Source organism: Herpailurus yagouaroundi, unplaced genomic scaffold (genome assembly GCF_014898765.1).
Source record: "Herpailurus yagouaroundi ecotype Mexico unplaced genomic scaffold, PumYag 159, whole genome shotgun sequence".
NCBI classification, from domain to species: domain Eukaryota; kingdom Metazoa; phylum Chordata; class Mammalia; order Carnivora; family Felidae; genus Herpailurus; species Herpailurus yagouaroundi.
The window spans coordinates 75,287,291-75,312,383 of record NW_024412400.1 but is presented as its reverse complement, the minus strand read 5'-3'; the positions used below and the strand labels follow the sequence as shown (position 1 = coordinate 75,312,383).

The 25,093-nt window shown below is 42.2% G+C and overlaps 1 protein-coding gene across 4 annotated transcripts in view; it reads left to right on the top strand.

Annotated features, from left to right (window-relative positions):
• Nucleotides 1–25,093, top strand: part of LAMP3 (lysosomal associated membrane protein 3) — a 49,193-nt gene that overhangs the window by 16,230 nt on the left and 7,870 nt on the right. For 2 of the 4 annotated variants that reach the window (XM_040480877.1, XM_040480874.1), the window contains 5 exons: nucleotides 4,127–4,857; nucleotides 6,197–6,325; nucleotides 16,180–16,237; nucleotides 19,502–19,672; nucleotides 23,256–23,793. In XM_040480877.1, the coding sequence (XP_040336811.1) occupies nucleotides 4,127–4,857; nucleotides 6,197–6,325; nucleotides 16,180–16,237; nucleotides 19,502–19,672; nucleotides 23,256–23,431 (1,265 nt within the window). In that variant the 3' untranslated portion in view covers nucleotides 23,432–23,793. Of the gene's footprint in view, nucleotides 1–4,126; nucleotides 4,858–6,196; nucleotides 6,326–16,179; nucleotides 16,238–19,501; nucleotides 19,673–21,611; nucleotides 22,279–23,255; nucleotides 23,794–25,093 lie in introns of those variants that run through there. The other 2 variants (XM_040480875.1, XM_040480876.1) reach the window with 2 other exon arrangements.

Genomic DNA, 25,093 nt, shown 5'->3' with positions numbered 1-25,093 from the left:
TTATATCCCACAGTTCTATGGGGAAATGGGGAAGGGAGAAGCCACAGAAGGGAAGGAGAAGACTATTAGAACAATATTTCCCAGTTCTATCCGGGAACACACTCTGGTTCAATCTGTAACACATTCTGACATTTTTGGTCCAGCCACCTGCCGGCCCAGCCTTCTGCCCACCACAAAGCCACACACCATATAAAGACACCATGGACTGCCATCATCTCCAGCCACCCCACAAATACTTCCTGCATACAAAGCACATCTTGATGGGTATCATGAGTTGTCTGGTCCTGTTTCGGATGCTGTGAATTCATGAATGACCAATGTGCTTTTCCCCCTTGTTTGAGTTCACTCATCACTACTGAGAGAGGACTTTTAATTACAGTATGAGAAAGGCTCCCCCTTTTATAGGGTGTGCTACTCAGTTGAGAATATTTGCTTTAGCTCATAAGCATAAGCTGTGCACAGTGAGATTTTATCAAGGATCTAATATCTCCCCAAGAGAACAAAAAGCAAATGGTTTCCAGTCTCTCAGAATTCTCTGAATCAGGCTTTGCTTATCACTACAAGATATTCCTGGAAAGTACACCTGGGAGTGAATTCTCTTTCTCCATAGTAATAGTATAAACTTAATGGAGTTTCTGTTGTGGTCATGACTGAGGAACCAGCAACTCAGGTTTGGCCCAGATGAATTGTGAAAGTAAATCTTCCACAATTGTCAACCTTCATAACAACCTTGAAATGGAAAGTTTTGCTCCAAATTCTACAACATAGGCATAAAAAATAAAGGCTTACAAAGTAAAGCTGCAGTGCATAAAATCCACAACTCTCACGTTATTATACATTTCAAATTATCTACATGAGCATTTTAGATAAAAAAAAAATACCTTTAATAATAGTCTCACATAATGTCATTAATAAGCCTTTCTAAAAGGTCATTTAAGACAATTTTAACTGATATTTTTGCCTTTCTCATTTTTCAAGCCAGCTGTGCAGAAATATTTCACAAGTGTTTCTAGTAGGCTTGAAGTTAGAATTTTTCTTCTGGAAAATAATCACTATTTTAGCATCTGAGCCTTTGAAAACCTCACCACCGACCGCCATTATGAGGGTTTGGTGAATTGGGGTCACTGGAGAAACACCCTGCTGTTCTTCTCTGTTTTTGTCTCTTCGCTCACTGTTCTTCCCAGTGACACACACACCATCTCCACTAATCCCAAATCCAAGGGCAGGCTTTGGTTCAGACAGGGACTCAAGTCTTGCTTCCAGAACTTACTAGGTGTCTCACCTCCACAATTTACTAGTTGTGGGATTATGGTCAAGTCGATGGGATTTTTCTAAACCTGAGTTTCCTCATCTGAAATATGGATAAAGATAGAACCCATCAGAGGGTTTTTTGAGGAACTGGTGAAAGATGACCCTTGACCTGAGGCCTGCCACGTAGTTAGTGTCCAGTAACTTGGAGATTTTATTGTTATTATTACAGGAAAAGTAACCACTTAGAAATGTAGTGAATCAAAGAGCGAGATAGTAAAGGAGTTTATGGATAATTTTGATTAGATGTGAAACACCAGCATAGAGTGATCTCCTTTTTCCTTTTCCCCATGTTTTCCCAAGTCACTGGCCAGCACTGGGGAGCTCCAGCTCCAGTGAGTGTAAATACAATGAGCAAATACAATGAAACCATAGCATTGAAGAGACAAATCCATCTCTCAGTGGACCTGATCATAAACTCACAAGGAACATCATCTGCATTGTTTTCAGTTTTCTGATTTGCTGTGTGTTTGAGAGGAGGCAAGGATAGAACTATTTGGGTTGAAAAAGAGCCAGAGGCCTTCTACCCTCAAGAGATGGCCCAGGAGACACTTGTGATAAGTACTGGGTGCTGTACATAAGTGATGAATCACTGAATTCTACTCCTGAAACCAATATTGTACTGTATGTTAACTAAAATTTAAATTAAAAAAATTATATATATAATAAAAAATAAATTAAAAAAAGAGAGAGAGATGGCCCAGGAGAGAACCTGTGACAGTAACACACACTACAGGTATGCTTAATGGTCTAGGAAGACTTCACTTAAACCAACTAGTTTGAGCCTCACAATAATCCTAGAAGGTCTACAATGGTATTCAGTGCTGTTATCCTCATTTACTCATCCAGTCATCTGTTCATCCAATTCATATGAACACTTCTCATGCATAGGCACTAGTGGTAAAAAAAAAAAAAATGCACACAATTCCCACGTTGAAGTTACTTTTAATCTTGTGGGAGAGATTCACAGTCAATAAATAAACCAATAAATAAACATATAATCAGGGCTATCATTGTGCTGGTACACACTGTCTGGCCAGGCTTACTGTTAAATATGTTAATACCATCCCCTTATCCCCTTATATAATTACAGGTTGTGATTAGCCCAGTGCAGGCAATGAATATAACACTGTGATGTGGAATTGTGGGGTGGGGAGCTATTTTATGTAAGGATGACAGGGAAGACTCTGAAGAGCTGGCATTTAAGCCAAACTATGAAGGATAGCCCACCAAATACGTCAGAGCAATTAGGGCTTAATTTTCTTTCCTGGTTGAGAAAGCCTGGGCCATTCAAAAGGTTAAGCAAACAATAGGAACCAGACAGAAACTGATCTATATTTACAAAAACTGGCAGCAAGGGGTGCTGGGGTTAAGCGCCCAACTCCTGGTTTCAGCTCTGGTCATGATCTTACAGTTCGTGAGTTCGAACCCTGCATCGGGCTCCCTGTTGGCAGTACAGAGCCTGCTGAGCCTGCTTGGGATTCTCTCCCCCACACCCTTTCTCTCTGTCCTTCCATCCCCCAAAATAAATATACTTAAAAATTGGCAACAAAATCAAAAATGGAAGGGAAATGAACCTCCTATCATTGGAGGGAATCATGCTTACATTGGATGAACACATGGCAAATTTGTAGGTACAATTCACACATCAGATTAAGGTTTGGACTAGAAGATTGTTAAAACTCCTTTCAAATCTGGGATTGTATGATTGTGTGTAAATGAACATGTTTGGAAAAAATAAAAAAATCATATTTATCTTTAAAAGATTTCAGGGACGCCTCTTGGTTTCAACTCAGGTCATGATCTCGCAGTTCGTGAGTTCAAGCTCTTCATTGGGCTCTTCACTGACAGTGTGGAGTCTGCTTGGTATTCTCCCTCTCTGTTCCTCCCCTGCTCAATCTGTATCTCTCTCTCAAAAATTAAAAAATAGGGGCGCCTGGGTGGCTCAGTCGGTTGAGTGTTCGACTTCGGCTCAGGTCATGATCTCACGGTGTATGAGTTCGAGCCCTGCATCGGGCTCTGTGCTGACAGCTCAGAGCCTGGAGCCTGCTTCAGATTCTGTGTCTCCTTCTCTCTCTGCCTCTCCCCCTGCTCATGCTCTCTGTCTCTCTCTCTCTTTCTCTCAAAAAAGAAACATTAAAATTAAAAAAAATTTTTTTTAATGTTTTTATTTATTTTTGAGACAGAGAGAGACAGAGCATGAGCAGGGGAGGGGCAGAGATTAAAATTAAAATTAAAAAAAATTTTTTTTAATGTTTTTATTTATTTTTGAGACAGAGAGAGACAGAGCATGAGCAGGGGAGGGGCAGAGAGAGAGGGAGACACAGAATCTGAAGCAGGCTCCAGGCTCTGAGCTGTCAGCACAGAGCCCGATGCAGGGCTCGAACTCATACACCGTGAGATCATGACCTGAGCCGAAGTCGAACACTAAACTGACTGAGCCACCCAGGCGCCCCTAAAATTTTTTTAAAAAATAAATAAATAGTGGGTGATGGGCATTGAGGAGGGCATCTGTTGGGATGAGCACTGTGTGTTGTATGGAAACCAATGTGACAACAAATTATATAAAGAAATAAAAATAAAAAAAAAATAATAAACTTAGAAAAGAATTCAAGGTAGAACTACCATGTGATCCAACCGTTACATTTCTGAGTATATGGATGTGAAGGTGACAGAGTCACTATCTCAAAGAGAAATGTAAGTAAATAAATAAATGAAAGTGTTAATTTCTAGTGAAGAAACATTAAAATGTCGGTGGGGGAGGGACTCACTAATGTGAGCTATGAGTGTGGTAATACTTTTGTTTCCTAATTTGCAGTGATTTTGCATTATGGCAGTCAAATAAGAGCTAAAGTGTTCCCAGAGACTGCGGACTATCAGCCTACAACCGCAACAACAGTGCAGGCCATAGCAAAACCTTTCCTACAACCAACTAACCAAGTACCTCCCAAAACTTCAGCAGTAAGATCAACAGATGGTCATGTCACCTCTCAGAGAGCTGCCACAACCTCCAGCTCTGAACCCCCAATCACACACACAACAATAAGAACTCTAGTAACAACTTCCTTGGAAACTATAAACAGTACCCCATCTACCAGCACCACAGTCCACACCTTAGTCACAACCCCGGCCACACCCAATAACTCACACACAGCTGCTCCAGGCACTGAGGCCTCCATTGGCTCCAGGGCAGCGCCAGGTTCACTGCCAACCACCATCACCCCACCAGCCCATACAACAGGAAACAGCCCCACAACTAGGAAAACCACCCAACCCAGTAACCAGACCACCCTTCCAGCAATGTTGTACACCTCACCACATAACAGCACAACTAGTCAGAAGTCTACTCAATCCATGCACACCTCAGGAGCCACCACAGCTGCACACAATACCACCCAAACAGCCTCACCTGCCACCATGGCTCCTGGGCCCACTCTGGCACCTCAGCCTTCATCAGCCAAGACTGGAATTTATCAAGTTCTGAATGGAAGCAGGCTCTGTATCAAAGCAGAGATGGGGATAGAGCTAACGGTTCAAGACACAGAGTCGGTAAGTTGGCGCCATAGGACTGTAACACTATCTTCAAAAAGTTTGAGTGCAATGTGTCTTGGTAAGAATAAACATCCCCCTGCATCTTGTGTCATATTTTAATGAAACAAATAGCTGCAGACTCCTCTTTCTCCAAGGTGCTCCATTAAAAGGTGAATGGGTGCCTGGGTTTTTGGGGTGCCTGGGTGGCTCAGTCGGTTGAGCAACTGACTCTTGATTTCCTCCTGGGTCGTGATCCCACAGTTCATGAATTCAAGCCCTGCGCCGGGCTTTGGGCTGGCAATAGGGTGCCTGCTTGGGATTTTCTCTGCTCCCCCCCCCCTCTTTCTCTCTCTCTCTCAAAATAAATGAATAAACCTCATATATTAAAAAACAGTGAATCTGTTTTAGAATACATATAAAAACAGAAACCAATAGTGACTGGATAGAAGAAGGCACACATCCAAATTGTAACCATGCAAACCTCTTAGTTTTAGCCAACATGGGCAGAGTGTTGGGGTAAGTTCAGTGTTGAGCCCAACCTGGCCTTACGCCTCCTGATGACCTCAAGCCTCGGCAACTTTCCTGTGAAGTGAGAGATTTGGAGTAGTCTCCATGGTTCTAGCCAACTGTGACATTAGTATCAAAATTCCAGATAAAAAAGATTAGAAGGAGTGGGGATAGGGCTGAGATTATTTGCTTTACTGAAGGAATCACCATTAAAGCAATACTTTATTTTTTGCACAGGTTTTATAAAATTTCCACATTCAGGTTTTCATTTGAAACTGAAGTACATTAGACAGAAACGCTTTCTTGTAGTACCTTTTAACATGTTTAATTTATTTATTTTTTTTAAATTGTTTTCTTTTTCTTAAGTTTATTTATTTTTGAGACAGAGAGAGACAGAGCATGACAGGGGGAGGGTCAGAGAGAGAGGGAGACACAGAATCGGAAGCAGGCTCCAGGCTCTGAGCCATCAGCCCAGAGCCCGATGCGGGGCTCGAACTCACGGACCGTGAGATCGTGACCTGAGCTGAAGTCGGACGCTTAACCGACTGAGCCACCCAGGCGCCCCTTAACATGTTTAATTTAACAACAATCAAATTCCATTTGGTATATTGGGAATAGACTGGCTATAAATTATCTATCAAGGAACTCTTTCTGTAGGGGAACTCCTTTAAAAACTCTTTTGAACATAAAGCAGTTTGGAAATTATAGGAGTTTTCGGGGGACTTTGAAACTTTCAAGTGAACATAAACTAGACTTGAGCTTCAGATTCACTTACTAGCCTTTGCGCCTGGTTCCCTAGCTAGAATTTTCTTCTTCATCTCATTAATCTGATCTATTGTATTTGGTTTAGGTTTTTTCAACTCAGAGATACTTCAACATCGACCCCAATGCAACGCAGTCCTCCGGGAACTGTGGCTCTCGAAAATCCAACCTTCTCTTGAATTTCCACGGTGGATTTGTGAATCTCACATTTACGAAGGTGAGGGCTGAGCTCCTTCATACCAAATGGCTCTAGCATTGCTTTCCCTTTCTTTCACCCTGGGGCCCAGTGGTGCAACCGCACACTTCACTTTCAGCTCCAAAGGAAGTAGATCTCAGAGCCCTTTGAGATATTCCCTGATAAGAGTGAGGGGTATGGAGATGGAGAAGAGGGAAGTGTCAACATCTTATGTTTGCCTCCTTCCCCCTTCAGCCTCCTCTGTGCAGTCCAAGAAGGGCTTCAATGCCTCTTAGGGGAGGCTTGGCTTTGGGGAATCCAGCCACAGGTGCCCTTTACAAACTACCCAAAGGAGGAAGCTGTACAGATCAACAGACTCATAGAAATTCCCAGTGGGCACACAGAAACAGAATTATTCTAAAACCACGATCAAATGTCACAGTGGGTTCTTTCCAACTGCAGCAGGCAAGATTTAGGTACTAACCTGGCACTGGGTTTCCCAGACCATATTATGAAAAGGGTAGACAACAGAGTGGAGTAGAAATACTATGGATGTGAGGTCAGAGAGTCTTGGGTACAAATTTGACTCTGTCACTCGCTCACCTTGTGACATTAAGCAGGCAACTTAACTTGTCTAAACTTTATTTTCACATTTGAAAAATGGGGGAAAGGAATTAAAGATCACCTCTGTAAAGAGCATTGTCCAATACTTGGAAAGCAGATGTTCAATAGCCAGTAGCTATGATTACAATGACTGAAGTAGGCAAATGTCTTGGGGATACAATGATGGTCATCGCACTCTCAAAGGAGAGACTTGCCCCTGCTTCTCTCAAAGTGTCTTTCAAACAGGCCAAGCAAGAGCCTGGGAGGAGGTGCTAAGAAAACCCTTGCTGCTGAGACTTGGTGTGGGCCTCCTTCTTATCTATCAAATGTGACCCCTGAAATTAGAGGGGTATTGGGTAGGAGATCTTGCGGAGGAATGAGTGTAGGCTTTGACCTGAAACAAGTCAAGATTGGCTCTCAGCCACATGATCTTGGACTAGTTGGGGCATGTTTTCTCATCTATAAAATGGAAATAATTACACCTCCTTAGTGGGACCCTTGGGAGAATCAGAAATGGTAATGTGTAAATTGTCTAGCACAGTGCTTGGTACATAACAAAGTTCAATAAAGGGCTGTTGTTGTTGATGATGTTAAGTTGGCGTCAAAAGCTTTATCCTCCATTATCCTCCATGTACATACTTTTCTCCATTGGAAGAGATGCACTTAAGAAGCCAAGGGGTTCCTTTCAGTACCAAATGGTAAAAACATACTCTCTCACACCAGAAGAACATTCCGGGAAGAATCTGTGCTCTACTCTGGGACAACTGAGGTTAAACCTTCAGAGGGGTCAGGAATTGTTTTAAAGTCATTTCAGCAAAAGGGCAGAGGATACAAGCACAAGCACTTACGCTTTAGCTCAAGGCTTGATTCCGCCCAGACTACTGCATGTGTGACTGATTGTCTGAGGGAAAGCATTAGAAAACTCCAGTGTTTGTAGCACTCGGTGGCCACTGCCTTAGACAGGCCATCAAGCAGGGGTTTCTTTGGCACCTTGTAATGTCTCTTTTTGCTCCTTTTTTCTGTCTCCTGATGTCCTCTATGCCTGCCTTTCTAATGCTTTGGGACTGGACTCTGATCAAACTCCACCCGAGTGTTGAGCCTCTGCCTTTCTGGAAATCTCTATGCCTCCAGAGGTGTGGACAGGAAATGAATATAGAGATAGAGCTGGAAGGACCAGCAGTGCGTTTCTCCCTCCATCCATCTCTGGAAGGAGCAAGGAAAACCCCTATCCAAGGCCCCAAGTTGTCAATAGCTGCTTTGCCAGAGTCCCTCCAACCAAATTCACTTTATTCATTTCATTCCCCAGCACCAATTTCTTAAGCAGCTGACCTTAGCTCTACAATAAGAGGAGCAAAGAGGCTTATAGAAAGTAAAGTCCCACCAGCCTTAGTCCTTCAGGAGAATTTCTGCATTTTAGAAGAGAACTTGTTTAAGCCACTCGTAGCCACAAATTCAAGGATCACAGGTGCTAAACATAGAACTTAATGAGAGAATAGGCTAGGAAGAACTTTTTTCCGTGAAACAGGCAGTCTTTATTTTTTTATTTTCTCGCATTTGACAAAGACTTCACTTTCCCATGAAGTCTGCATAAGGAAAATGTCGGAGTAATGAGATGACAGAGGCAATCCTCGGGAGTGAGGCGACAAAAGGGAGAGGTAGAGAGTGCCATCTTCCCCAGAGGGGCTGCCACTCCTCAGCTCTGCCTGGTGGTGCCAGTGGCTGGGCTGGCACCTCTCCCTGGGGACTGTCACTTTCTTTTATGGTGGACATTCATTCTGGATGGTCGGGTCTACATTCTAAGTGGCTTCTGCCTTGCTATACCAGTTGTTCAGTAGTTTACATACTATTTCCCTCAGGAGGTAATGAGAAACCAGTGTCATCAGATCTTCTGATTGTTCAAGACAAGGCAGAAATCCAGACTCTTTTATTTTTAAATGTTGGCAGCACACTTTTTGAAAACTTGAACAATGCTGGCCAAACAGAACACAGTTGTAAGCCAAATTTGGCCTGTGGATGCTCTGCCCTAACATGTGGACTGTGTGAAATGCATTTAGGCAGGAAGGCCATCTAGATTCTTCCACAAGAGAAATGGCCTCAACAATTCTGTTGGCCACTTTTCAAACATTGCTACCTTCTAGACCAGTGCTTCTCAACAGCAGCAGTATTAACATTTGGGGCCAGATAAGTCTGTGGTGGGGGCTGTCTTGTGCCTTGGTGGGATACTGAACAGTCTCCCTGGCCTCTACCTACTGAATGCCAGTAGCAACACCCAGCCCCATTTGTGACAACCCCAAATAACTCTAGACATTGCCAAATGTCCCCTGGAGGAAAAATCACCCCTGGTCGAGAACCACTGCTCTAGAGAAAAAGAGAGCCTTGGAAAATAGCTTATGTTCATTGTAACATAATAAATGTTATAAATGAGAACCAAGTTGTAGAATGGCAAATGGATGCTGGTGAGCAAGGCTGAATTAACAGCCTGAGTTTACTGAGCACCTACTTTGTCCTGAACACAGAACCAGACATTATAGGAGAAAATAAAAGAAATACAGGCTATAGTTGCAGGTTTCAAAACATGTAAGATAATTCTTAAGTTTTTAAATTGAAATACTGCCAATAACAGAAATGTAAAGAAAATTCTGTATCCTGAACTGTCCCTTGATGTTGTTCAATTGGGACTTAAATTATCCATGTCATTTCTACATGACCATGAACAAGTCTCTACCTCTCTTTCTGAGCCTGTTTCCTATGTAAGATGGGGCCAACCAGTCCCTATTTTTTGGGCTGCTGTGAAGTTGAACGAGGCTAATATATGTGACAGTGCTGAGGGTGGCATCTGGCCCATAGTGGGGTAGGAGAGGAGGGTTTCCTTTCTCATTTCTCTCATTTCATTGTTTAAAGAACTGAAAACCTTTCCATGTCAGTGTCTCATTTGATTAAGGTGACAAAGCTGAAAGTTGTTCAGACCCTTCAGGTGCAAGATAAATATACCTCCCTTCCCCCACTCCCCACAACTTCCTTCCTGTTAGGATAAGTTTGGCTTAGAATATCTTTCAGTAACTTTGTGTAGAGTTTATTTTTCCGTGCTCAACACTGTCCCCTTCTCATCCACCTGGTGGGCAGGGCAGCTCAAGGCTTCCAGCCCTGACTTGGAAGTGGGACATGGGAGAAATCAGTGGCCTGGGGGCAGGGGTACTGAGTCAGGGAGTGTTTTGCCAGCCAAGGTCTGGAAAGTGAATGCTGTCCGCCACCCTGGTGTATACCCAGAGCCTTGCAGGGGCATTTGGAGCCCTATTAACTTACAAACTCCTGAGAACTGTTATCAGGGTTCAAATGCTAATACCCTCAGAATGCACTATTTAGAACTTCCCAAGAATGCTGTACTATTTCATGCCCTATTTTCCCTTATGCTTTTCCCTCTGCCTGGAATGCCCCTACCATCCCTCAGGCCCTTCTGCATTCATGCTTGAAGATGGCTCAGATATCTTCACCCTATGAAATCTCCTCACCCCCCAGCCCCCACCTCCATCCCAGACAAAACTGGGAGACTTTCTTCTTTTGGTTTCCTGACCCCTCATTGGTTGTTCCCTGACCTCCATTAATGCACTTGTTGCACATTTTACTGTCTTGAAGGCATGTCTGTGATTATTCACAGTGCTCAGCCCTGACTTTGTATATAGTATATCTTTAGCAAATGTTTGATGAGGAAATAAATCAATAAAGGGGTGAATCTAAATTTCACAAAGACTCTGGGCCAAGCTGCCAAAAAGTAGATCAGCAGCTCCAAAGAAACAGCCTTTTTGGCTTCCTTTTGCTGTATACAGAGCAAAGGTTTCCTGATGTAGTCACAACAATGCTGAGCAAAAAAGGTCTGATCGATGTTGAAGACAAAATCCGCATCCTGAATATCTGTGACTATGAAACTCCTACAGTGCATTTTGCTGAAGTTAAGGAGAGGACGCAGGGCCTCAAGGTCATTGATATACTGCCTTCCTGAGCAAGTTGATTGGCTAGCTTGCTCTGGACCTGGTCCTTTGCTAAGGAGGATGTTTAGGTCCCTTGAGGAATCAGGACCTCTCTAATGAGATATTGCAGAGCTCTTAGATACTGGGAATGAGGAGCCACTGTGTCAGCATCCCATTTGTTGAATGGTGAAATGGGACTTTTGTAAGTGATCCATTCAAATGGGCACACTGTAAGTACTGAAGTACCACATTTAGCTGTTGGGAGTCCTTAGCCCCCTTTTGTCAATGCTGATGGATACACAAAAGATTTTCACTTTGTTTTCAAGAATCCAGCATGGTTGATATTTGTCACTCTCCAACCTGAACCCCAAATACAAAAAAAAAAAAACCCCATCTGTCAGAGAATCACTTTGTGGCCATCAAAGGAGAAAGCAGATACTATGAAGTGCATGATGTATAACTTGTAATTCCCCCTGGACTTTGGGTTAAGTCTGCCATCTGCTTGAAGCTCCCAAGCCCTCCAGCCCGTCCTCTGTACCCACCTGACTCCCATTCCCCAGAGCTGAGGTTTCAGCTCTGTTTCTTTAATCAGTAGTACTGTCGAAGCTCACCTCACTTGCTTGTTCTCTATCTGTGGTAGATCTGAGATCTAGGAAATAGACAAAAAATGCTCATTGGAGTGCTATGAAAGAGGTTTACAATTACTAAGGGGCAATTGAATTTATTATTACCATTGTGAATAACACTGGTTAAATTTTTTATTGTTTATTTGGGGGTGGGGGTGGGGGAGGGCAGAGAGGGAGAGAGAGAATCCCAAAGCAGGCTCCGCACTGCCAATGCAGAGCCTGACATGGGGCTTGATCTCATGAATCATGAGATCATGACCTGAGCTGAAATCAGGAGTTGGACACTTAACCAACTGAGCCACCTAGGCGCTCCTACACTGGTTAAAATTCGAGTGAAGACTCTGTGGTACATTTTTTACATGGATTCTTTCATTTAATCTTCACATCAAACTAAAAGGTAAATCTTGCTATAATTTTCCTCATCCTTCTGGATAAATAAAAAAAATTTTTTGGAATGTTCACAAAGATTTGACAATTCAAGTAGCTACATGGGAACAAAAAATATTTTTAAATTAGTATTTAAAAATTATTAGCAAAGCTTTGTTCTCCTAAATAGGAGGTTAACCACTCTCTTTATAACGTTTCATTACCAATTGATTTGTTCTGCAACCTTGTTTTTCATTGATGGTGGGCACCAGGAGTTGACAAGCTGTGGCCCCCAGACCAAATTCAGGCTGCCACCAAAAAATTTATAGTCTCCAGCCTAAGAATGGCTGTTACATTTTTCAATGGCTTGGGCAGGGGGAGGAGAATATTGCATAGCACATGAAAATCATATGAAATTCAAATTTCAGTGTCTATAAATGAAGTTCATTCGAACGTGGCCACACTCGCTTGTTTATGTGTTGTCTGTGGCTGCTTCTGGGCTACTGTAGTGGAATTGAGTGTCAGCTACACAGAACCGTGAAGTCTAAAATATATACTGACTGGCTTTTTACATAAAAAAGAAAAAAAAAAACTTGCCAACCCTTTATATAAAATAAACTTCAGGGGGACCTGCTGGCTCAGTTGGGTAAGCACCGGACTTCAGCTCAGGTCATAATCTCACGGTTCATGGATTTGAGCCCCACGTCAAGCTCTGTACTGACAGCTCAGAGCCTGGAGCCTGCTTCAGATTCTGTGTCTCCCTCTCTCTCTATCCCTCCCTCAATTACACTCTGTCTCTCTCTCACATGCGCGCAAAAATAAACATTGAAAAATGTTTTAATAAAATAAAATAAAATAAAATAAAATAAAATAAAATAAAATAAACTTCAGAGGCACCTGGGTGGCTCAGTCGGTTAAGCATCCGACTTTGGCTCAGGTCATGACCTCCAGTCCATGGGTTTGAGGCCATGTCAGGCTCTGTGCTGACAGCTCAGAGTCTGGAGCCTGCTTCAGATTCTGTGTCTCCCTCTCTCTTTGCCCCTCCCCAACTCGTGCTCTGTCTTCCTCTCAAAAATAAATAAACATTAAAAAAAATTTTTAATAAACTTCAGCCCCACTACCATTCAAATTATGCTAAATTCTGAACTTCTGAATCTAAAAATAAGTGCTTTGCTCTAGTTTAAATAAAAGACAATTTGGGGGCACATGGCTGGCTCAGTTGGTGGAGTATATTAACTCTTGATCTTGAGGTTGTGAGTTCGAGCCACATATTGGATGTAGAGATTACTTTAAAAAAAAAAAAAGACAATTTTATTTTCTTTAAGAACATCCTGTGACACCACAACTGCACAGAAAAAAGTGGGCACAATTGTCTAGATAAGACTCATTTGGTATCAGTAGGGTAAATTTTATAAAACTAGGAATCTCAAGGATACTAAACATCCTTCTGTCCTTTTGTTTACGTGAATTCACCTAACAAATGCTTTTCCTTTATCATAACAACAGACATCAGCTCAGGCCTAGGAAACATTTGGCTAATTTTGACTCAGTCAAAATGGAAGGAAACCTGGATACCAGCTCCAGACTGTCCTATTACATCATTAAGGTGAACTTAACAGTGAATGTGAGCACTCTGCCATCTGCTCTGGAAGGCCTCACTTTTGGCATTAGCCCTATAGAGCTGGGGAGCAGGAATGGCTCTTCCTGTCAGGGCTGGCTTCATGAGCATGTGACCTGTGCAGTCAGCCGGGCCCCTGCTTGGCTTAAGATTTGCTGCACCTCCTAAAATTCTTAAATGATTTTTGAACAAGAGATCCTACATTTCCATTTTGTACTAGGCCCCACAAACTGTGTAGCTGGTCCTGCTTCCAATAGATGGCTAAATATGGACACCTGCATTTCAGGGAATGTGAAAGAAAATTCTTGCACAACGAATTTTTTTTTGTCTAAACCTACATATCCCACAGAGGAAAATGTAGGGCAGGATCCTGTAGACCAGATTTTGTTTTGTCTTGCCTACAAAGAATGTGAATTAGAGGTAGATGCTTAACTCCTCTGAGCCTCTTTGTTCTCAGCTGCCAGCTGGGTTGATAATATTTATTCTCTCTCAGGGGGGTGTTGTGAGGCTCAGAGGAGGCAATGTAGGTGAAAGCATGCACTTAGTAAACTGTGAAGCTTTTATAGAAATACAGAGCTTTTCCTATGTGAGAATAGATCAAGCAGATGCCACAGGGAGGGGAAGATTCCAGGAGGTCACCTGTGGACCTCAGAGCTGGCCTCATCACTGCTCTCTTACTGTTCCTTAAGGCAATCTCGCACTGCCACCTAAGCAATTTCAAAAAACAAAGTTATGCTCACGTCAATGTTCTGCTTAAATCTCTTCAAAGGATCCTTTCTGCTCTTAGGATAGGGTAGGGATCTTGTAACAGTGACTTTGAGCCCTGAATTACAGGTCTCTTATATGCTAAAAAGGACCCCAAATAAAGAATAACCTGAGTAGTGGTTTGTGAAAGTGACCCAAGAAGGGCCTGGGTCACAGATGTTTCTCTCTAAAACAAATGGATGGTTCAAGCACATTGTTTACCTTGCCTTTGAGACCTAAGACTGAGTATGTAGAAGGAAGGAACCAGGTCTTCTCCTCCTCCTCTTCCTCCCCCTCCTCCTCCTCCTCCTCCTCCTCCTCCTCCTCCTCCTCCTTCTTCTTCTTCTTCTTCTTCTTCTTCTTCTTCTTCTTTGACCTAGAACAATCCCTGGTGTGGAGTGGATATAAGAGGAATTAAACACTATACTTGGAGACAAGAAGCTTGGGGTCATATCTTCCCCTGCCACCCACTAGGGCTGTGACCTTGAGCATGTCAGTGAGCCTTTATTTCTTCTCATAGTTGTTGTGAGGATTAAATAAGGCATGGCATTGAAGTGTCTCCTCCAGTGCCTGGCATAAGGTAAGAAGCCAGTATGTGGTAGGTGTTGTTCAATGAATTATAGGATCTAGAGTTGAATGTGTCAATAGCAGCTAGCTTACCTTACTAAAACAGTTTGTATTTCTGGAAGCCTTATTTTGTATAGGGAATCATCATTTCATCTACAAATAATACACAAATGGACTGTAATATAGTCAAGATTATTATTACTAATGACTAGACTTTATGACTAGACTTGGAACTTCTAAAGGTAACTCCATTTTGGATTCTGATTTTGGTTGCTCACTCTTACTCATGGATAGTTTTCTAATGAATGTTTACAAATAATAACTGTAAATCACCTACTTTAAATTCCCCCCCAAAAAATAAAAAAAATAAAAAATAAGAAAACTCAAAACCTCCTTTTTAAACTTACCCTTTCTGGGGCGCCTGGGTGGCGCAGTCGGTTAAGCATCCGACTTCAGCCAGGTCACGATCTCGCGGTCCGTGAGTTCGAGCCCCGTGTCGGGCTCTGGGCTGATGGCTCAGAGCCTGGAGCCTGTTTCTGATTCTGTGTCTCCCTCTCTCTCTGCCCCTCCCCCGTTCATGCTCTGTCTCTCTCTGTCCCAAAAAAATAAATAAACGTTAAAAAAAAAATTAAAAAAAAAATAAACTTACCCTTTCATATCTTAGTTCAATTCCCTTTAATGTCACACCTTTAGTCTCTCAGGAGATTATAGGGCTATTTTGTAATGGTTCATTTTGTTTTCTAACAATTCCTAAATAAATCTGGAACATTGCCTTATGTTTCTGAACATGGTCACTTGGGGTCTTCATCTAGAGAACACCCAGTGATCTCAGAGGAGATCATTTTTTTTCCAGAATCCCTCATGGTGGCCCTATCTAGCCATTTTGGAGACATGAACCCTTTAATCTATTTAAAGCAATTGATACTCTCCCCAGGAAAATGCATGTAAAATTTTGCACACCCAAAGAGTTTATGAGCCCCATGAAGTCTACCCATGGTAGTCTTTAAGATGAGTGGTCTCAGTTTGAATCTCTACCCTAAGATATTAATTACTAGTAAAAGCTTACTGCATACCCCTCCAACCTCTCCATCTTCCAGATGTGTATGTATTTTAACAAGAAGAAACTTGGTCCAACTGAAGGGTCTCTGGGCTGGTGGAATTTGAATTTTAGGCTATAGCAACAAGTATAAGTACAGACATTTGGGGGCAAGGGTAAGCCATTACTTATTATTTACTTTGAATAGTTTTTTTGAAGTTTTTTTTAAGTTTTCAAACACAATTATGGCTCCATACCAACATACCCCCAAATCCCCATATCCAGGATTTAATAGTTAAACAAAGTTTGTAAACCAGGATCGTAAACATAAAAACTGATTGCCCAAAGGTTAACACACTGCTGTTTTACAGGATGAAAACTCCTATTATATCAGTGAAGTGAGAGCCTATTTGACAGTCTCAAATCCAGGTAAGTAGTCAGAGAAGGCTGTTCCACCAGCTCTGGTGCTGTGCTTCTGGTTCACTCATTTTTCAGTCCATTGAGTTTACTAATGTTTGATGCTGCTTTGGAGAAATAGACTAAAGCAATACCCAGGAGAACTTACTACATCTTTGCTTCAGTTTGCTCATCTGCTCACGAAGGAGGTTGGACTAAATTATGTCAGATATCATTAAAGCAGAGATCATTAAATCAACAATAAAGAGTTTAGTGACTTTTGGACAGACTTGCTATTGATGGTGCAGTTTTTTCTATACTCTTGAAATTATGCATTTATTCTACAAAAATGTATTAGTGCCAGCTGGGTGCCAAGCCCTCTAATAGGCAGTAGAAATCCATTTATCCAAACATATAGTCCCTGCTGTCATGGAACTTACATTCTAGAAGTGAGGAAAGGAACATAAAAAGATCATTAAATTATAATAGTTAAGTAGTATTAAGTTCTATGAGCAAACACAAGCAGGTCCTTGTGGAGCGGACTGGAAAGATATTTTAAGTGAGACCTCTAAAAAGGAAAGCCTCTCTGAAGAGGTGAGGTTTGAGCAGTGAGATACCCCATCTGGGGGCATCTGGGCCTGGGGAAGCTTTTTTCCGGTGGCGGGAACAACAGATACACAAGTCCTAAGGAATGAAGTTGCTCATGTGTTCAGGGGTCAGCAAGAGAGTGAGCAAAGCAGCAGAGAAGATCTGTGGGGCATCCAGGCCAGAGCATGTAGGTCTTGTGGGTAGGTCAAGGTAAGGACTTTGAATTTTAGTCTAAAGTGTGAAAGGATGTCATTGGAGGGTTTGGTATAGAAAAATGATATATCATGTTTATATTTATAAAGATTCAGTCCAGTTGCTACATAGAGAATTGCCCTCAGTGGGGCCATTCGAGAGAACTCCTACAGTGTTCATGTCTAGAAAGGTAATGCTCCCAGTCAAGTTGGGGGAATTGCTCAGAGGGATCAGACATTTCTCTGGAAAGCCCAGACTTAGATAACAAACCACTGTTGAGCACCTCTTAGGTGCCAGGTACTGTACAAACAGTTTTCATGTCTGTTTTCTCCTTTTTAAACTTCTATCTTTTGACTGGCTTAAACTTATCTTATTAAGGATAAGTTCTTACTAAAGAAACTTGCCAGGAAATGAAAATGTGGAGAAATGTCTATCTAGAATAGTAGATATATGATACTGATATTGTTCAAGAGGATGTTGTCAATGATTATTGGTTAAAAGTAAGTAAGATGTCATAGTTGACAACTCACTTTCACATAGTAACTCACGTAGACATATAGGCTGGGGAATAAATATTATGAATGCTAACATAAATTAGCTAATGTTATCACTAGGCATGGACCAAATTTTAGCCAGGAATAAGGTAGTGATGTCTCAAGAGGCAAGGGAAGGATAAGTCAGACCAGAAGCTAAGTTAGAAGCTGAGAAAGGGGATAAAAGAATTCTAGGTCCCAATAATCCAGGCTCAGCAGTAGTAGCAGGAGCTATAGTAGTCACAATAATGACAATTTGCACATCAGTGGTGATGGTGATGGTATTAGTAACAGTAGTCAGTTGTACTTACAGTGGTAGCGACTGTTGTAATGTTATTGGGAGTGATAGCAGCAGCAGTAGTAGTGGTCGTAGACAACTACCCTGGGGTATAACACATGGTATAGTAGTACACATGGATAATTCAGTACATCATGTAGGACATTTGCATGTGCCAATAAAGAGTCTACAGTAAATAGTACAGTAATGGCAGGAGACAGCAATCGGGTAGTGGTTAAGATAAAAAGCTCTAGAGGAGTACCTGGGTGGCTCAGTGGGTTGAGCATCTGACTGTTGATTTGGGTTCAGATCATGGTCCCAGGGTCGTGGGATCAAGCCCCACATCAGGCTCCGCACTGGGCATGGAATCTGCTTAAGATTCTCTCTATCCCTGTGCCCCTCTCCCCTGCTCATGCTCTCTCTCCCTCTCTCTTAAAAAAAAAGATAGCAAGCTCTACAGATTGCTTGAGTCCAAATTCCACTTACTAATTGTAGAATCTTAGGCAAATGTTTTCAATTCTCCAACTCTCCATTTCCTTGTCTGTAAAATGGAGAAAATAGAACCAATCTCAAATGGTTGTTAAGAGAATTAAACAGGAAAGTACACGTAGAGTACCTGCACAGCACCCGGCACGTAGCAAGCAGACCCTTAATGTGGGATGTTACCTTAGGCACAGGCAACACATCCAGAGACAGAAAAGGAGGGAGACTTTCAAGCTCCCTCATTAATAGCCCATGGGTATTCCTTGCAGGCACACTTTGGTGAATTCACTAAGATCCATAGTCTGGTCCTCAATCATGAGAGCTGTCAGCACCCCCTTATGTATTGTCTGTTTCTTCAAGGAGGCTGATGTTAAACCAAGGTCATGAAATTGATGCATAAAATCAGAATGCAAATTTGTGCATTTTTCATGCAACTGTTTCTTACACCCGTCATGCCAAGGGGACTAGATAGTTGGGTCCTCTGGCCAGTGAACTTTCTCCCATTCAAGAAGCCAAAGTATAATCAGAAGGGTGTTTGATGAATGTAAAATTAGAGCAAATGGAGTTAATTATATGATTAAAATGTTTAGCCCCATCCACCTTGAAGCGGGCGTACCTGTCAGGAAACAAACAGGGCCAGTCCTTAAGCAGAACATTCTCTCCCCAGCAGCACTTAAATGGGCAGAGGTGGGCCTCTCCCTTCTCTGTTTCCATGTGGATGGATGTAACAACCCTTCCTAATGATGGGATTAGCCTGTCCTCTTGCTGTATTAATATAATCTAGTAATATGTAAACGCTCCACTTGGAGACTTTGGATGTCTATTCTGATTCATTAAGGGTTCATGTGATTGTCACAGAGAGAAATCTTGCTTCTCTTGTTTCTGAAGTTTTTCTGGGCACTTCTCTGTAGTCCCCAAACACTGACAATAGTCCCCATCACTGCCCCCAATGACTTAAAACAACTGAAGAAAAAGTCCTAAAAGTTCTCATTTCAATGTTGTCACATTCTAATTCATGTGACTTTGCCCCCACATGCTATAGAATACAGGAAAAAGTCCCCAAAGAGCAGAAGAGTGGTTTTTCATGAGGACAGGGCAGAACCCCTGAAAGCCATATGTAAATGAAGGCCATTTAACTATACATGGGCCACCCAGTAACCGCTGGAACTCATTGGATATATGCCAAGATTCTGATGTGTCTATAATTCATCTTTGTGTTTTCAGAGAAAATTTACCAAGGAATGAAAAGTGCTATGGTGATGTTTGAGACTGTGGTTGGGCATTCCTTCAAGTGTGTGAGTGAGCAGAGCATCCAGCTGTCAACCCAGCTTCAACTGAAAACAATGAATGTCCAATTTCAAGCCTTTGATTTTGAAGACGACCAATTTGGAAATGGTAAGTTAAATCTTCATCATGTCACAAACATAAACTTCAGAGACCCAGGGATAGTATCAAGTTGTTTTTTGTGTGTGCAGTTGTCAAAGGGACAAGAATCACATGAGCTTCCTAGAACAGTATGATTCTATAAAGCTTTTAGGGCCAAGTTCCCCTCCTGCCATTCCTCTGAGTCAACCAACCTCAAAGTCAGACACCTTAACCCACCCTTGTCCTCCCACAGCAGGATATGTTCTCTTTATATGACTAAAACATGTATTCTGACTCCTCCAACACACACACACACACACACACACACACACACTCACTCACTCACTGAATCAAAAAGTCAGAAAATACCACCTACAACTTCCTCTTTACAAGCTATTGAGTACTAGTTAACTCAGGTATTTTGAGAGACTTTAAAGATCCTGAGTATTAGTAATATCTAAAATTCAAGATTTCAGAATAGATTCTTTCCCACTTGCAGAGGGAAAAGAGAAAGATGGAATATTTCCAGATAGAAATATACTCTGTTGGGCACCCTGTTTTCAATTATGAACTCAGTTCTCCTGACTAGAGCTTCCTTGTAGCTGGTCTTAGTTCCCATTCAACTTCTGCTTTGAGTTTTAACCACCACAGAGGGAAGCAGGTCCTAGGAAGAAGGCCAGGGACAGACCAGGCTGACTTTCTGAAAAAGTCCTTTTTTTCCCCGCTGGGAAAATGGGTTACAAGGATTTCTACATATGTGCAGGAATTGAATTTCAGTTTCTAAAACATTCCTTTCATAATAACTAATGACGTTATGACTACCTCTCAATTTTCATAAACAGATTTAGCTGGAAGATTAGCTGTAACTTAAATTTCTGTAATGTGAATCCAACTTCTCTTTGAGTTCCATTATAAAATTGAAGATGTGCCTACAAAAAAATTCTGACATACTTGCTGGGAAGCATTGAGCAGAAGAAGGAATAAAGTGTGGCTTGCCTCAGATCCCCTAATTTCTGTAGGTTTTGTCTGAGTCTTAAAATCTCTGCCTCCATTTTGGACCTTTACCACAGCACCAAGATAAAAATAGTAATATTTCTTAGTAGGTTGGCCCCACTCTGTCATCTTATCTGAAAACTTCCAATCTGGGGAAACTTAAAAATTCATAATGAGGATTTGAAAAGCCTCTGTTATTAATCATGTGACCTTAAATGAGGTACGCATTTGCTCTTCCTCTGGCTCAGAACCTCTGTGAAGCAGGAAGTGAGCAGGTGTATGAAACCTGGTAGTGGCAGAGATGAGAAATAACACCTTTCAGCAACATACACCTGACTTCTATTAGCAGTGCCCAAAGGGAGATGTAGAAAACTATCTTTTCATTTTTCCCCTTCCTTCCCTCACCCTCTCGTCCAATTCTCAGCCTCCCACATTCTCAACCCATTTTAGGGAACTAAAATCCCAGAGCCTGAAAATGATTTCTCCAGTCCCGGACTGTCCGGCAGCCACTGTAAGAAGCAGCGTTTGAATAGAAAACTTTGGCCATGCAATTTGACACAGGTCCCTGTTTCCAGAGTTGGGAAACATGACCCCAGAACTTACTGTGGCTTACAGTTCTGATCCTGACTCTCTAGACCAAACCAACATTTCCCAAAGTTGGATCTGCCTCCCGGCTGCATCGGAATCCCCTGGACCCCACCTCCAACCCATCAAAACTAATTTCCAGGATGTGGGGACTGGGTATCTGCAGTTTAATTTAGTCCTTAAGTGATCACAAGCACTGCACATTTCAGATCATTGTGTTGACCCTATCTTCCTCGTTTTCACCTGTGTGTCTGAGGCAGCAGGTGGGAAGCCCAGCAGCTCTGTCTCTCTCTGGGTTTCCTTCTCTGTCAGGCTGAGGCAGGCAGGGGCAGTATCACTTCCCAGCATTGTGGCCAGCCTGTAACACCTGTTACTCTGACTTCAATTGCAGCGGATGAATGCTTCAGTGACAGAAACAGGAGAGAAATCCCTGTGGCTGTGGGCCTGAGTATCGCAGGACTGCTTGTCGTTTTGCTAACAGCATGCCTGGTGGCCAGAAAGAGGCCCAGTAGAGGATATGAACGCGTGTAAAGCCCACCTTCTTCCAAGTGTGCAAGGTTAAGGCCTTGGGAATTCGGGCTTCGTATTCAGCCTGAAGTGAAGGAATCAGTTCTTCTAGTAGCCTATCCCACCCTCCCAATCTTATTAGGAAACCCAACTTTCCCCCAGGGGCCGTCTGAAGGCTAATTAAAATGTAGCCACCACTTTCTCCTGTTGGCATAGGGAGGCTGTGCCATATGGGCTTGAATTCCATCTTCCACACCTGGTAATAGAGGGCTGGCTTTGAGAATTAGGGATAAGAAGCAGGGACATGCTTGGGAGAGGGAGAGAGCAAATACCCAAAGGGAGAATTGTAGAAGGACATTTTCAAACAGCACTGATTTTTCTTACACATTTTGAAGAGTCTCAATATCTAGTTAAAATGTATACATTACTTCTTTAAAAACCAATCCATTTCAAAATAGATTCTAAAGTCATTTAAAACTCCTGAATTGTGCCCAATTCCTGATTTACTTGAATTACAGAATGGTGTTAATAGACTATTGTTTTTAAAAAGACATTCTATGCTATTATAATGTGTTATTAGTAAAAAAAAAAAAAAAAAAAAACCTAGATAGCTTCCCAACATTTCATTTTTTTTAAATGTTTATTTTTGAGAGAGAGTGTGCGAAACACAGAAGGTGCAGGGGTGGGGGGCAGGTGGCAGAGGATCCAAAGTGGGCTCTGCACTGACAGCACAGAGCACAATGTGGGGCTCGAACTCATGAACCTTGAGATCATGACCTGAGGGGAAGTCGGATGCTCAACTGATGGAGACACTCAAGTGTCCCCCAACATTTCATTTTTTAAAAATAGAAAGCACATATCAAAGATCTTGCCAAACGAAAGAGGATCCAAATTCTTCACCTTCATTTGTTGTCTGCCTTCTTAACGCTTTTTTTCTCTGCTTTATTTTCTTTGATTCTAGTCTATACTTGTACATTTGTTAATTTGGGCCACAGTAGGGAGGGGATGCAGGCTAAGCATCAAAAATGATCAGGAATGGCAAGCAGACCAGGTAGATCTACGCCAGATTATCACCCACTTTTCCTTTTAAGCAAAGCTTTACCAAGAAAATCATAAAGCAGGAGGTTCCTGACTGGACGGGGAGGAAAAATTCTATCAAATATGGCTTGGAATGTTACTTGTGCTTTTCTATTACATTGTTTAAATGGGAGAATCGAGGTTTTCATTTCAGAGACAAGGGGGAGGAATGGGCTTCTGGATGCTTTCAACTGCTTTTCCTAACAGGTAGTTTTGTTTTTCTGTATTTGCCAGAGGTGCCATTCATTGTTTTGAACAGGAAGTGTGTGAAAGTTGGCAACAGCTGTATAACCACTGCTTACCTAGGGCATGTACTGGCTTTCCCTGGAAGGATTTTAGCTGTCTCCACTTTCTCAGAAGTGAGGGTGGGGAGGGCAGAGGTTCAAGAGAGCTTCAAGAGCCCCTGATATGTTCACAGTGTCAGGACATTCCTGTTTCCTTCTTATAACAGTTGATGTTGATGAAAATCTGGGATGGGAGGACCTGGTGTTTCCCAAAGTAACTGTTTTACCAGCGAGGGCTTGCCTTTGGAGAGATGCTCTCTCTCTCCATCTTCAGCAGGTCCTTCCAGCCGGTCCCTCCAGCCGGTCCCTCCAGAAGTACCCCGTTCCTGACTCCTGTACTTGAAAGGTTCTATACTGCAGAGCACAAGCTGCTTATTCACCATGCTCCTCACCATCCTGTAGAATGACTAAAGGAATGTTCCTCTTCTAGTGTGTGGACATTTCCCCCACAGCACACGGGAAAGAAGCGGAATTAAAATCAAGGAGAGGGGGATAAGGCAGTTCACTTAAGTTCAATTTTCCTTTCTACCATCTTCGGTGAGTTCTTTAGAGTGGCTGCTGCTTAGAGTCCTGTTGTGTACCCCCTCACACACACCCGCCAATTATCTTTTAATTTACTGTGAATTAACATTCTAGTAAGCAAAAAGAGCAAAGCTGTCCTTTGAAAGACTGGTAAATAAAGCCCGGATGCGTTCCGGCCTCTCAGTTCTGCCCACTTTCTGCGTGAGTTCCGGGGAGGGTCTCGGATTGAGAATGCGGCCCGCTACTTGTTGGAAAGTGGCTCTGTCTCCGCCCCTGGATCCCTCTGGAGCTGCCTCCGAGTCTGCCTATTGCGGCTGCAGGTCCAGGGGCCCGAGGCTTCCTGCAGAGCGCTGCTGGTAGCTTTCTGGCGTCGGGGCAGGAGGCTGCTACGCGCACCCCGGGAAGCCCTGCCCAGGAGGCTGGGGTGGGGGTGGGGGGTGGGGTGCCGGGGCTGGCAGGCGCTTGACCCTTGCCTTTAGTGAGTGTACCTGCTGCTTGCCTGTCCGGCGAGTTTCAACTCCATTTTCTCTTCTGCTGAGGATAGGGCATCCTGAATTCGCCCCTCCCTCTGCAACCCATCTAGAGATAATAGAAACCTTCACTAATGCCCACCTGGAAATAACCGTCCATTGTTCATATTGATGTATTTCCCTCTCATGAGTATTGTTTTGCTAACTGGAAGCATACAGAGTACACAATTTGAAATCCTTTGTTACCTGTGCATCATAAGCATTTCTCTATGCTATTAAATTTGCAAAGTGTCATTATTATGGCTGCTATCATGAATATGCTATCAACATTGTATAATAATTTACTTAATTATTATGTTTAGAATTGTTATTGTTTTTAGGTTTTCCACAAATATGTGATTAAAGAATTACATACGAATTACAAAACAGACAAGACGTTGATTAACGTGTAGAAATGTCTGCCCAATTTTGGTTTTGCCCCATACAGTAAATTGGTTAAAATGGTTATAATTTATTCTGCAGTACTGATTCTTAATTTTTAAGAAAAAAATGGAAGCAAAAGATATATGTAGGTGATTTAAAATTTGAATAAACAAGTATTTAAATTAAATTCTGTTAAATTTTTAAAGTTGTTTTAAGTATTACAGAAATACATAAAATGAAAAAGTAGAGTTAAAATAGTGACTAAATTTTCCCCACAGAATTTTCCTTCCTCATTATCTAGTAGATGGGTGGAAGGGGAAAGGGTGTTTAAAAATCACCAGTAGCAGTGGAAATATAAGCTGATGCAATACACTTTGAAAACTGGTGAACAAAAAAGAAACAAGATTCAGAGGAAGAGTTGAGAGCTCAGCAGGACACCTGCTTCCCTAGCACACACACCAAGAAGCCATATGAGAGAGAAAAAAAAAATCCTGTGAACACATACTACCATTCCTAAAACTGGAGAGAAAAAGCCTGGTCATTTTATCTCTTCTCATCTGGAGTAGTGAAAATGGCTACTGGGAAAAGGA